This window comes from Engraulis encrasicolus, chromosome 18 (assembly GCF_034702125.1).
Source record: "Engraulis encrasicolus isolate BLACKSEA-1 chromosome 18, IST_EnEncr_1.0, whole genome shotgun sequence".
Classification (NCBI taxonomy): domain Eukaryota; kingdom Metazoa; phylum Chordata; class Actinopteri; order Clupeiformes; family Engraulidae; genus Engraulis; species Engraulis encrasicolus.
Genome location: NC_085874.1, coordinates 27,885,179 through 27,898,015, shown reverse-complemented (window position 1 = coordinate 27,898,015; position 12,837 = coordinate 27,885,179). Strand labels below are relative to the sequence as shown.

Sequence of the window (12,837 nt, the reverse complement as noted above, 5' to 3'; positions counted from 1 at the left end):
ACCGGCAAAATCAGCAAAGGCTCTAATACTTATCGCCCCCACTGTATATACATTTGTTTTAAAGGTTCAATTGTAATTCTATTATTTCTCATTACTGTAAACCTGCCCCACCCCTATAAAACCTGCTGTCCTTAGCACGGATATGATCATTTCAGTCGGCTAAAAATTTAAAACTCACAGGTGGAATTGAATAATATCACCATTACTTGGAATGACATTCAAATAGTTCTACAGAACTTTTCAAAAGTCACTAAATTCAGGCATGCATAGGTCATCTACATTACCAGGACCTCTATCCAAACCTTCCGCCCAACTGCATCTGTCACCATATATAAAGCTTCTGTAAGTTTATTATTTTCTCTCCAATTTTCTAATTGTTTTTTAAAATGCTATGGTCACAACCATAACCTGTCATGGTTAATTGCCAATGCCAATGTTAATGTATACTTTTTTAGAAGACCTATGAAGTACCTAAAAAAACAGAGGGAAAATAAAATGTCTAATGTGAACACATTTGGAACAAGCAACCCCCTGTCACCACCGTCAGAAGTCACCAACATCAATACTGTTTTATGAATATGCTTACAATATGTATCTTCAATGCTGTTGAATTATTACAATAATTTATTTGAATTACAAAAAATATACATTCACTGGCTCTTTATTAGGTACTCCTTGATAGTACCGGGTTGGACCCCCTTTGGCCTTTAGATCCGCCTGCAACAATACTCAGGTTGGCGCAATTGAAGGAACTAAGAAACCAAGTGGCCCAAAGATTGCCAAGAAAATGTCCCCCACACCAGCATTACACCACCAGCCTGAAACGTTTTATTCAAAGCAGGATGGTTCCTGTTGTTGACGCCAAATTCTGACCCTACCATCCAAGTGTGGCAACAGATATTGAGACTAGAGATGCACCGGATCCTGATTTTTAGGATCCTGCCGGATACCGGATCCACTTGTTAAGATCCTGCCGGATCCGGAACCGGATACCGGATCCTACGAAAGGGTTGAAACACATAGCCAACTCGCACACGTGGGGCCCTTTTTATTACGTTGGCGCAAACTATTTTTTAAGACTGATTGGCTTACTGCCACACTGCCTTCAACGGCCGCTTCCAAAGGGCTTTCACTCCATGCAGCGATTGGGGTTGTGAAAGACTGACTGAAAAGCCTAGGCTACGTAAAAGGAGATGCCCCAGATCCTGATTTTTAGGTAACTGCCGGATACCGGATCCACTGCTTAAGATCCTGCCGGATCCGGATAGTCTGAAAAACCCTATTGTCCTGCCGGATCCGGAACCGGATCTTGGATCCTGTACAGCTCTAATTGAGACTCAGCAGACCAAGCAACGTTTTCCAATCTTCTATTGTCCAATTTTGGTGACCATGTGCATATTGTAGTTGTAGGCCCTCTGTATGCTTGATGCAGGATACAGGTGCGAGGGCACAATTTGTGCATGAACGTGTTAACATGCGTATTTCATGTCAATTTCGCGCGCGATAGACATTGCAGCCAAATGTGTGCGTTAGGTGCGATATCTTCAAACTCGCTGGGGGTGATCGAAAGAAAGACTGCACAGTTCCACACGAGTGCTTCTGGTGAAAACAATGATGGTGGTAACTTTTAAGAGCGTCTCATTGAGCTTGTGAAATGGTGTGTAGACAGCTGGAGATGTGTGTTTTGCAAAGGAGCAACTGTTTTGCAAAATTGGTATGAAAGTGTAAAGCTGGACTTTTGTTTAACTTACAGCAACATGTGTTAAAGTTATAGTACCAACAACTTAACAATATGCTACTTTGGTTTAAGCTTCGGCCTATAGTGTTTAAGCAATAGGCAAAGACTGTAACCCGTAGATCACCATCGGAAACCGCTCAATCTGGTAACACTGACGGATCTTTCATAAGAACCCAAAAAGTCATTCTCTATATCCATTCTATGGTGTTTGAGAGTTTTTTTCTTGTAAGAGCATGCCCATCTGAAATACCCCCCCAAGAATAAATGTCTAGTTCCGCCACTGTGCACAGCACTGTATGCAATTACAATTGACTAAAAATGTTCCAGACAAACTCGGTCATTACTCACTAAACATTCCCTCCATTTGCTGTTTGGGCTCTTATTGTATGTCTGGCCAGAGTTAACAAAGTAAACCTACATTAGCCTACTATCCAGGCCTACGTGTATACTGGATGGGGATATTCAAGCAGAAGTGTGTGTAAGCAAGCTTATAGATTATGTATTAATAACGACAATGAAAGGAAAGCCTGTTGGCTTTCAGTTTGGAATCCAGAGGTTTGTGCCATTTAATGCATGACCTGGATAGATTCACCTCTAAAGTCTACAGTGCTCATTGAACACTCAGAGAGTTGATTTGACATCATTTGGACTTAAATGAACTCTCTAAGTGTTGAATTAACACCGCAACATTTACTGTGTATGTAGTTCAAGTGCCAGCAGGGCACTCGTCCTTGGCTCTACATTAGAGCAGGCAGACTCCATTCAGTGTGTGCTTGCTGCCCAGAGAGAACACTTTCTGTGACTCACCTGTCAGTCGTCCAAGGGTTAGTCTCTAGTGTTAAAGAAAGTCCTGAAGTTCCCCAAATAAAAGATCTCTCTCTCTCTCTCTCTCTCTCTCTCTCTCTCTCTCTCTCTCTCTCCCTCTCTCTCTCGCCCTCTCTCTCTCACACACACACACACACACACACACACACACACACACACACACACACACACACACACTCCTTCCATCCACCCCCCACCTCATTTGTTCAGTCAACATTATAAAGTGTGTTTTTTCGCTCTCAAAATTACCCTCCTCTCTTCTGATTTCCACCTGTCATTTCTGGACGGCATGAGTGAAGGTCAAAGGTGCCGGGATCGCTGCCAGCCTTGTAATTGTAGCATATCTGTTGGTGCGGTCATTGCCAGGGGAAAAGAACGAAAATGCGCCGGTTTCTAGGTACAGTAGATGCCCTCAATTAAAGTATATTTGTCGTCTTTTTTAAAGGAGAAATGGCAATTTTTGCCAAAGCCCCTGAATCATCAAAGTGCACTTCACAATCCAAGATTCACCGAAGCACTGGAACTTTTCCAAGGTCCGAGGGCCTTTTCACAACGATTGTTCCAAATGCACTCTGTGGCAAACAACTCACAAAACGTCGTTTTCAAGGGCCAGTGTTCCTTCCATTTTCTATAAAAATGTTAGCCTCTAATGTTTCTCAACCGGGACTCTACTGCTCACTCAAGGAAGTAGCCTATCCACAAGTAGGCCTAATGAAATTATTTTTCCACTAAATCTAACTTTCTACATGGGTAACCTTTGAATAGGATTGGTGAATGATAATAAGTGTCTCATAGTAATGCTAGTATGGTGCATGAAAGAATATTAGGTTGAATGAATGTTCATTTTTCAAGCTCCTATTGTCTGATGTCTGTAGGCTTTGTTCTAGAATAACCTATTTTTTCAATAATGACCGGAAGCTGCAGTGATAAGCAAAACAAGAAAAGTGACCTATAGATGATCAGAGGAGTTTTCATCCGTGCACGCCTCTCATTGTGCGCCGCAAAGCACAGTCCCAATCAGAAGCGCAACCGATGAATGTTCACCTCAGTTGTAATTTGAACAGGAAGCTGGTTCCAGCATTTGACAGCAAGCACCATAATGACTAAATGCCATTTCACCTTGTCTGGACTTTGCCCTAGGATACTCTGAAGGCCTAAGACATGATGATATTGTTCTGGCGTATCTGCAATAAGGCCTATATTTGTCCTAGGCCATTGTGTGACTTAAAGACGATCAGAAGAGTTTTCTTCCGTGCACGCTCCTTACCGTGCACCGCGAAGCCCTGTTCGAATCAGTTGCGCAATTGATGAATGTTCAGCTTGAGTTTTAAAAACTCGAAACGCGAAACTGAGGGAAAGGGGAGAGCTGATCTCACCCTCTCACACAAACATAAAAATTACAGCTCCTATGTGCTGGTAGATGCAGGAATGTTCAATATTTCAAAAGAAAGAAGTCTACCGCACACTTTCTTGACTTTATGCTCGTTTTATTAGAGCGAACAACGCTTTTCGCCTCAGTGCGTCATCAGGCTCATTAAAGCATCTCCCCTGATGCTCGCAACGTGATGTGCGCCCTCTGTCACACTTGGATATGAAAAAGGAGAAGCCACACGGGTGTGGACCGTCACCCCGGTTCATTCCGAGTGCTTCAAGTTCCAATAATACACTTAACGCGCATACCTTCACACAGCTCCCAGTCATTAACACACTGAGAAGTTGGAGAGCCCACCTTCTCACATCCCAACAATTAGGCCTACAACACCAACCAACTTGGACAGGTTATTTGTTCAAAAAAAGAGAGCCACTGCGTTAGACCAACTCCTGCAAGGTTACAAACGGTTCAAAATAAAGCACTACTCCAGGCATCCCCTCTTACATATGAAGCTTTCTGAAATGAAATGACCTTTGTCATAGGTATGTGTAAGAAGGCAGTCGATGATGTTTCAATATGATTTATTCTAATATTGCAGAACAACTCACAAGTTTAAATTTCCACATATTTTACAACAGAAATGTACGTATATACAACTACCAGGAGGGAAAAAACAAGTGCTTGAAACGTTCATTTTTGTTAGTGGCTACGACAGTATTGTTTTTTTTTCCCAGTGCAACGTCATCTTGACAGCCGAGAACACCAACGTTACAGACGTTGAGCAATGGAGTGCCTCTTCAAATGTCTCATAGCATTTGTCCTTTTACGCAACCTATTGCGTTTACGCAACCGTTTACGCGTGCAGAAAGCGGAGAGAAAATAAGAGAAATGGACACTTATCCTCACATCAGTAACAACTCAAGTTTCTCAACGAGATATTCGACCTGAAGTTTAAGGTGAATATGATGAGAGTCACTGTTGGCAGCCAAAGGCCCTGGCCTGGGAGACGTTTGGACACTAACCCCGCCGCGTCCTCCAGAGAGTAGACTTTGGTTTCAGCACTGTGTCTGGGGACAGCGACCCATGTCCCTGTCGCTCTTCCTCAGTCTCCCGTTTTCCTTTCTATTTCCTTCCTTCCTTCCTTCCTTCCTTCTTTCTTTCTTTCTTTATCTCTTCTCTTTTGTTATTCCTCTGCCTCTTATTTTTCTCTTTTTTTTTGGTTTTTCCATTCTCGCTGATATAAAAATTGCAGTGTTAAATATTAAACGGAAATAGGTCGTAAAGCTCCTCTTTCTTACAGGTACAATAGACGGTCGTTAAATACACTAAATTGATTGTACAATTTAAAGTAAACTCATAGGTCACTCATCCCAAACAGGTCTGCCCAACAATAACATTTGTCTTTTGAACAACAAACTGAAAACATGAAAAACAAACATTTTTCCACTTAAATAATCTAAAGACAATTTCATTAGCACATTACAATGAACACGTTTAAAGTAACAGTTAACTCTACATAACGAAAAAAATATCGTTTAATTCCCTGTAATGGTAACTCTGAACTTTTAAACATTCAGTCTGGATCAGGTCTACTTAAGGGCAATTATAGCGCCATTGACTGAAGACATGACGCAGGCCCAGAGACTGTTCGTGCGCATTTGAATTGTTTGACGTCTTTGATAGCGAGCTCAGATGTCGCTGGATTTGTACATGTCTGATAGCAGTCGCGTAATTGGTACGTTCCCGATTGTCTTTTTGAAGAACACCTCCTCAATGGTTGACGGACTCACGGAGCGCAGCGCGGGAAGGAGCAGGAGCAGTTTCCCAAACCGGCACGGCTGCGTAGGGTACCTGAGGAGTCAAATGGGACACTGTTTTACTAAACGGTAGCGGTTAGTAGATTACGCACATCCATTACGCACATGTTTACGCACATTACGCCAAAGACTATTGGGGGTAATACAAAGAAAAAAGTGTGGAATATTTATCATGCATAAAGAAACAGTCAAAAACATTACTGTAAAGCGTGCGTAAAACTATTATGAAACTGATAATATAGGCCAACTGTTTGGTTTGTAAATATTAGCCTATTCGAATACGAATTATTTATTTTCATCTACACAAGTTAAACATTCATAGAATCATTCAATTCCTCCTTAAATCCAAAGGTGGGTTACACAGTTAGACATGCGCAGGACTCACCTGGTGTGGATGTAGCTGTTGAGCGTCAGTTGGGCCTCGTCCTGAAGAGCAGCTATGGCACTGGCATTACGGAAAGTTCTCAGTTCTGTGCTGCCTTGAGTGGGAACTACAAATAAAAAGAACAAAGGCATGTATTAAACAATTATGCAAATTAATCTGCTGCCTAATTTAAAATAGTTTGTCATATGAATATAGTTTAGTCAAAGTTAAGGTTTTTATTTGCCTTTTGTGCTTCGTAGCTGATGATACAACTGCAGGATAATGTATTAATGATACTTAACCAACAAAACATAATTGTTTTGTCTCTCGTCACGCAAAATGTTTTTAGAAAGCGAGTCTTACCAGCCTTGAATGTGACTATGCACTTGAGGCAGGCGAACTCTGTTGCATCTAGCCGCAGCTGCCTGAAGCGCGTGACCACCTCCTGAAGCGCCTGGATTTCTGCGATGATCTTATTCAGCCGCTGAGACTCGGTGTTCTCTGTGTTCATACCTGCACGAGCACAACACGGTTTTATCGACAATTATAAGGACAATAGGGTTTTGAAATTGTGATTATTCTGCCACCAAATTCACGAACACACGAATGGGCCTACTTGACTTAAGTGTGCCTTATGATGATCAAAACCGTTTAAACCCATGTCGCAAAATATTTAAGAAGATTAAAGTCACAACTTCAGCAAGTAAAGTCTGTATAGCGTAATGATATAATTATAATCATAGTTTTGTTGTCAAATCTTGGAGCCCTCCACCTACGCCATACTTTTGCCGCCCCAGAAGGCAGCAGTTAATTAGGTTCCATTCATAAAACCAATCAACTAACGCATGCGCATTATATGGGTTATTAGAAGGCTAGACCGAGTACTCACCGGACACTGCCAACAGGGTGCTGGAATCAACCGGAATCGCCCACTGCGCGATGCCCAGAACAAACAGTTCCCGCCAAGCGTCCTCTAACAGGATCAACTGCAAAAACACATCGCAAATAACACATCAGTTGGCTATAAAGTGTAGACCTATAGGTTAGACCTATCGTCATTTCTCGTACCTTTTGTGACGGTTTTCCTAACGTTTAATAACACATTTATTACAACATAAATAGCCCGTGATAGCCTGCATGGTAGTAAGCTATTTTACAAAAGCAAGTCGACGCGGGTGTTGTGCTCACCTGATCTGGTAACGGTAACGTGGAGAACGCCGGCACGCTCTTGGCCCACTTGATGCTCATGAAGAGGAGACGCGCTGCTGACTCGCACACCGACTCTGTGGCCACCTCGTACAGGTACATCGGGGTACCGCTCACCTCGTGGGGATACTGCAACAAGTGGTAGTTTCTTGATTTAGCTACAACAGCCTTTTGACCATTTTGGGGGGAAATGCAATTGTTAATGACTAGGCTACTGCAAGTGGTACGCATAAGACATCAAAGGGCACCAGGGAAGAAAGACGCAAGGATAGTCACTGTCAAAGTAATAAGGGTCTAAAGTGCAAGGCACAAGGGCACAGAATGTATAGCCTGCATTGAATACAAACACAAGCAAATAATGAATACAAACACAAGCAAATATTATTCTACTTTTCATGCATAATGCTAAAAGCTCACCTTAGGAGTAGGCTGCGCGAGTCCTACAATGGCTTGTCTTTCTGGCGTGCTCGAGACTGTGCTCAGCTCTAGGTTGTGTGGCTCGATCTGCGTCACGGTGGTGAAGAACGGCGGGCCCGGTATGGAGGATGGCGGGAAGTGAGTTGAGGATCCGTTGACCTCTTTGTGACCCCTGAAATAGAGTGCGACCTGCTTCCGGATGGTGGACGTCCTCGGTCCTCTTTCATGTTGCACGGCTGCGCAATGACAAAGGAATGACACAACATATAATTAGCGCACTGTAATAGAATCAAACAGGTTGTGAGAACAATCAACAAGTTAATACGATATTTTTGTCGACATGAATTGAGCTTTTTTTTACCGTCTTTGTTCATGTTGACTTCGAGACACTTTTTCAAGCGGCAGGCTCTGCACTGGTTTCTGTGTGTTTTATCAACCGGACATCCCCCCTGAGGAGAGGAGGAAGAAATAGGAGACATTATAATTTATATTAATTTTCCTGCAAGAACTTCCTTCATACACACACAGTCTCTCTCTCTCCCTCTCTACGTTCTCTTCTTGCGATGAACACCTACTGAGGCGCGCGCACACTTGCAGGAGCGGAACGTCCTCAGTCATTATCCCGGGGGGACGCCACTCCTCCGGTGAAGGATCGAGTGATAATCATTGTCATTGACCGGATCCCCTACCGCTTAGCCAATCGTCTCATACCCGCCCACCTACCATCCAAATCCGGCCAGCCACTCATTCCGGAGAGCTAGATTGGATTACATTCAGAGGAACGCGGGGAGAAGTGCTCTGGGTTATTTGCAGCTTGGGGTGGCGCGCTAACCCTCCACATTTATGGGGATTATCTCTCGATTACAAATTTCAGGGGAACTTAACCCTTATTTGACCCTCATTTGAGAGAGAGTGGATGTGTGTGTGTGTGTGTGTGTGTGTGTGTGTGTGTGTGTGTGAGAGAGAGAGAGAGAGAGAGAGAGAGAGAGAGAGAGAGAGAGAGAGAGAGAGAGAGAGAGAGAGAGAGAGAGAGAGCGTGTCCAGACAGTGACAGTCCGACAACACTCCAATCAAAAGTGGTCGTGTCTTTTTGCTCACCTGAGTGCCAGACTTGCAAACGTAAGTCCTGTTCCTGCGAATGCTCCTCTTGAAGAAGCCGGAGCAGCCATCACATGCGTACACGCCGTAATGCTTGCCAGAGCTCCGGTCCCCGCACACTTTGCAGGGGATGTCCAAGATCCTACCTTTCAAGTGCACACACAAGAGAAGAACCCATGTCACTCCGTGTTCCCTTTGCGATCAAACTATAGCCTAAACGCATTGTCATTTGAATCGAAGGCTTTGATCCAATTGTCATTTAGCAATAAGCAGCCCACAAGTTCTCTTAACACCCATTGCTAGCTAGAGTTTGAGACTGAGGAGAATTGAAATGGTATAGGAAACAAAAGTTAGGGGAGGCTACTGAGTTAGTTAATTACGTCATCCCTCTGTGGAGCCCATTAAAAAAAACTTTTGAAAAGCCGTTTAGAACTCTCTCTCTCTCTCTCTCTGTCCCACCCCTTTTCCCCTATAATGAACCGAACGCACACACACACACACACACACAGAGCACAGCACAGCACAGAACAATCTGTAACAAAAGACAAATTTTCCCCTCTAATAAGACTGCCCATGGGAATGCGTGCATTGACAGCAGCTCACAAGGGTGGGAAGCGTCATATTCGTAGGTCTCTCTAAGACAATGTTCGGTGGGCTCGCACAATGGCGACATTAGGGAATGTGTTAACTTAATGATTTCGCCCATTGAATCTCGTCTGACTGGCCCTGGTCTGGACAAGCTGCCAACTCCGCTTCATAATGGAGCTCGACAGCTGCTTTCTTCGCGCGCTCTATAGGCTCGCGGATTAGGGAGTGACACGGCAGCGCGAATAAAGCGCACCAGCGCGTCTCACAGACCCAGATGAAGAGTATGTAAATGAAGTCCAGAGTAAATGAAAATTGTGATTTTTCTCCTCCTCCTCTCCCTCCCTTTTCTTACTGTGTATGAAAAGTTTTCCACTCCCTGTCCCCCTGTATTTAAATCCGTTTATAGACGTATATTTGCATGTATATAAGGAAAGTCGTTTAGAGGAACGACTATGTAATTACGCTGACACCTTGACACCTGCCTATTCAGTGACCAGTGACCCGTCAAAAAAGGTAGCATGGGAATTCGGATATGCTCCGGTAAGTACGGGCGTGACAAAAGAAGAAAAAGAAAAAAAATAACGACTTGAAACTGACGGTATACTGACTTCAAGTCCGTTTGGGTCTATGGGGTGAAAAGCTGCATTATAATTCGAGCCAATTCTCACAGAGAGTTAACCGCGCAAAGGCATCGTGATATAAATATCTTAGGTTGGTTGTGAGGCATGCTCTTCATGCATGGAGGAACTAACACGTTTGATTACATGCCAGCCATAAAGAATGTAAAAAAAGTATGGACCACACTAGGCTATTATAGTTTGATATTTGCGTTTTTATTTTTTTAAATGATTCATTTGTCTATAATTGTTTTGTGATTAGAATAAATGTGGGTACTGGTTTGCGTTTAGGAATATTCTCAATGCTCCAAAGAATATGTACAATTATGTACAATACAGTTGTAAATGATGGGCTATATTTTATGTCCATTTTCCCTCTGGTGTTTATTAATCAGCTATAATAGGCTACATTTAAATCGATTGAGGCCAGAATTATAGAAACTGCGGGCATGTTCATAAAATATCTAATTGTAAAATGATGGGCTATGTTTTATGTCCATTGTTTTCCTCTAGTGTTATTAATCAGCTATAATATGCTAACTTTAAAAGAGGCCAGGATTATAGAAACCGCTGGCGTTTTAATAAATTATCTTTATGAGAATTATGTGATGTCTCTTCATTCTTAATATTTTTATTTTATTTTTTAGCACATGAATGCAAAGGCTACAAAACTGAAAAAAGGTTTCTCTTTAGATTTCAATTATTTAAAATGACAATCATTTGGGCATAGGCCTACATTTAAGTGTTGCACTATAATTAAGGAAAATGACTTGTTGGTGAGCAACCTCCACTTTAAATAGAGCAATAAGCCCTTTTTTTTAATTCAGTAAATAGATCTATGGCATAGCAAGTGCGAGTAAAAAGTTGGTTAGTGTCCTCAATCGAATTTACCATGGCATCACATGCAGTTAAAATGGTGGGGGTTAAAATGGTGAACACCAGTTCACTCTGCATTTGTTGAATGCAACGTATGCACCATGGCTTCCCTGGGAGGGTCGATCGTTAATGTACAGTGTTGAAGTTACTGAAATATAGCCTACAACATACAGTATTACTGCAATTACTGTCAGCCGTGCTCACTACTGAGGGGTCAAGGATGGACACAGCTTCCCGGTTGACTCGACACAGGGGGCCACCCAGACAGAGAGGTGCACCACCAGAGCCTACCTGCCCGCTGCCGTCCACCAGCCTTAAGGCACTTCAGGCAGAGAAATGCACTTATTATGGCAGTCGCTTTCTATCCGGTAAAATAATCTACAGTTAAAGTACGACTGGGTTTGTAGTGGAGCTGTGTGTAATGGGACGGGGCAATGCAAAGGGAGGTAGGGGCCTGTTCTGGTACATGCAGTTACATGCATGAAAACTGGAAAATAAATTATGAATAAAGTTCATCATCAACTTTGAACGGCAATTTGCATGCGTAATGAACAGCTCGAAATATTGATAGGCCTAGCGCCAATACAATCTCTAAACAAGAGTGTTATTACGCAGGAACTATCTTTTAGAGAGTGAATGACATATGGGTCAAAATTTACAGCTGAAGCATTTGGGCATTTTATATCATTGTAAAGACGGCTATTATCATTGTGTCCAAGTAAAGAAAAGAGTAAATGAAAGAAATGAAATAGGTTATTTGCCTAGTGTACGTGCGTGTCAGACTTATACCGAATTGCCAGACCTGACCCAATAGATTACGCCAAACTGAACAGGTTACATTTTACTTCCAAAAAATGTAGGCTATTTAATAAAAATGGACGTGCTTATCTGAGTCAGTGTACAACATTGGCTATGGCATTACTCATTCTCCACGGGGAACATAGCCCTAAAAAACTGGCCTGCATCAACAACATGCTTTAGCGTCTGTCTGTGCATGCTTCAAAAATGCACCTGCTCACTTCTCACTTGCTCATCATTTTAACCTACCTGAGGGTAGCTACAGGTGAAGCCATGAATACCTTAAGCCATACCCAAAATTGTGTAAGTCAGGTCCAATCATTGCTAGATCATTCACACAAAATCATTCAGCAACGAATGCGCTCTTATAATATTAATATATGATATATATTTCATTCGGTCGGGTGTAGCAATTAGAGCAGGCAAAACGAATTAGTTTGCTGTTGCCTGCACATTTCTCTCTATGCTCGTAAATGTCCATTCTAAGTGCGTATCCACGATTTTACCACTGCACAACACAATGTCCACAAGTGACTATTTCACTGGAGGCATTGCGTACACTCATTTGGAAATTATGAACTGCTAACTAAAACCCAACAAGTAGTAAGAGACATGCAGCTGCCTAAATAAAATTCAGTGGAGATCAATAGCCTTTTAGACGACTGAAATATGAAGATGAAGACACTTACTTGATTTGACATTCAGAATGTCCAAGCAACCACTTGTTGAAGCGGCTGGTTTGCTCATAGTGCAAGCTTGTACCCAGTGAGTCGAGAGCAGACGATGCGGACGAGCAAAACGAATGGTGAAAAAGTCAACAATATAAAAATCCTTCTTTGACGATAGTCTGAATTTTGTATAAGTCTTGTTTGTCCCTTAGAATGAGGTTCAAATGCGTTATCTTGCGTGGATGCTCGGCAGTTCACAAAGCTAACGTCATTTAAATATAGTCCCAGTTGGCTTTTATCAGTGCCTTTCTGTCCTCAGTCGGCCTTCTGGAATTAAAAGCGTGTTGCCATATAGTCCTGCCGCTCCCGTTCGTACTTGTAGAATTGTGTCGTGGTCACATCTATCACCGGAGGCGAATTGGATGAAGCGATGAGTTGCAGCACACCCTACTC

The 12,837-nt window shown here is 42.6% G+C and overlaps 1 protein-coding gene across 1 annotated transcript; it reads right to left on the bottom strand.

The window, feature by feature from the left end:
- Positions 1 to 5,452: 5,452 nt before the first annotated feature.
- On the bottom strand, positions 5,453 to 12,463 carry nr2e1 (nuclear receptor subfamily 2, group E, member 1). The gene is made up of 9 exons (XM_063222460.1): positions 12,406 to 12,463; positions 8,838 to 8,983; positions 8,101 to 8,188; positions 7,740 to 7,975; positions 7,305 to 7,451; positions 7,006 to 7,102; positions 6,480 to 6,629; positions 6,138 to 6,243; positions 5,453 to 5,786 (listed from the first exon to the last, which is right to left on the bottom strand). Exons 1-9 carry the CDS (start codon positions 12,461 to 12,463, stop codon positions 5,624 to 5,626), a joined length of 1,191 nt encoding a protein of 396 aa, XP_063078530.1. The 3' UTR covers positions 5,453 to 5,623.
- Between the last annotated feature and the right edge of the window lie 374 nt (positions 12,464 to 12,837).

Excerpts from the sequence above, each read along its gene's own strand:
- nr2e1 (XM_063222460.1), bottom strand. The coding sequence starts at position 12,463 with ATGAGCAAACCAGCCGCTTCAACAAGTGGTTGCTTGGACATTCTGAAT. Across the intron at positions 8,984-12,405 it reads CATTCTGAATGTCAAATCAA|GTAGGATCTTGGACATCCCC; the intron begins GTAAGTGTCTTC and ends TGCACTTGAAAG. Across the intron at positions 7,452-7,739 it reads TCGCGCAGCCTACTCCTAAG|TATCCCCACGAGGTGAGCGG; the intron begins GTGAGCTTTTAG and ends CACTTGTTGCAG.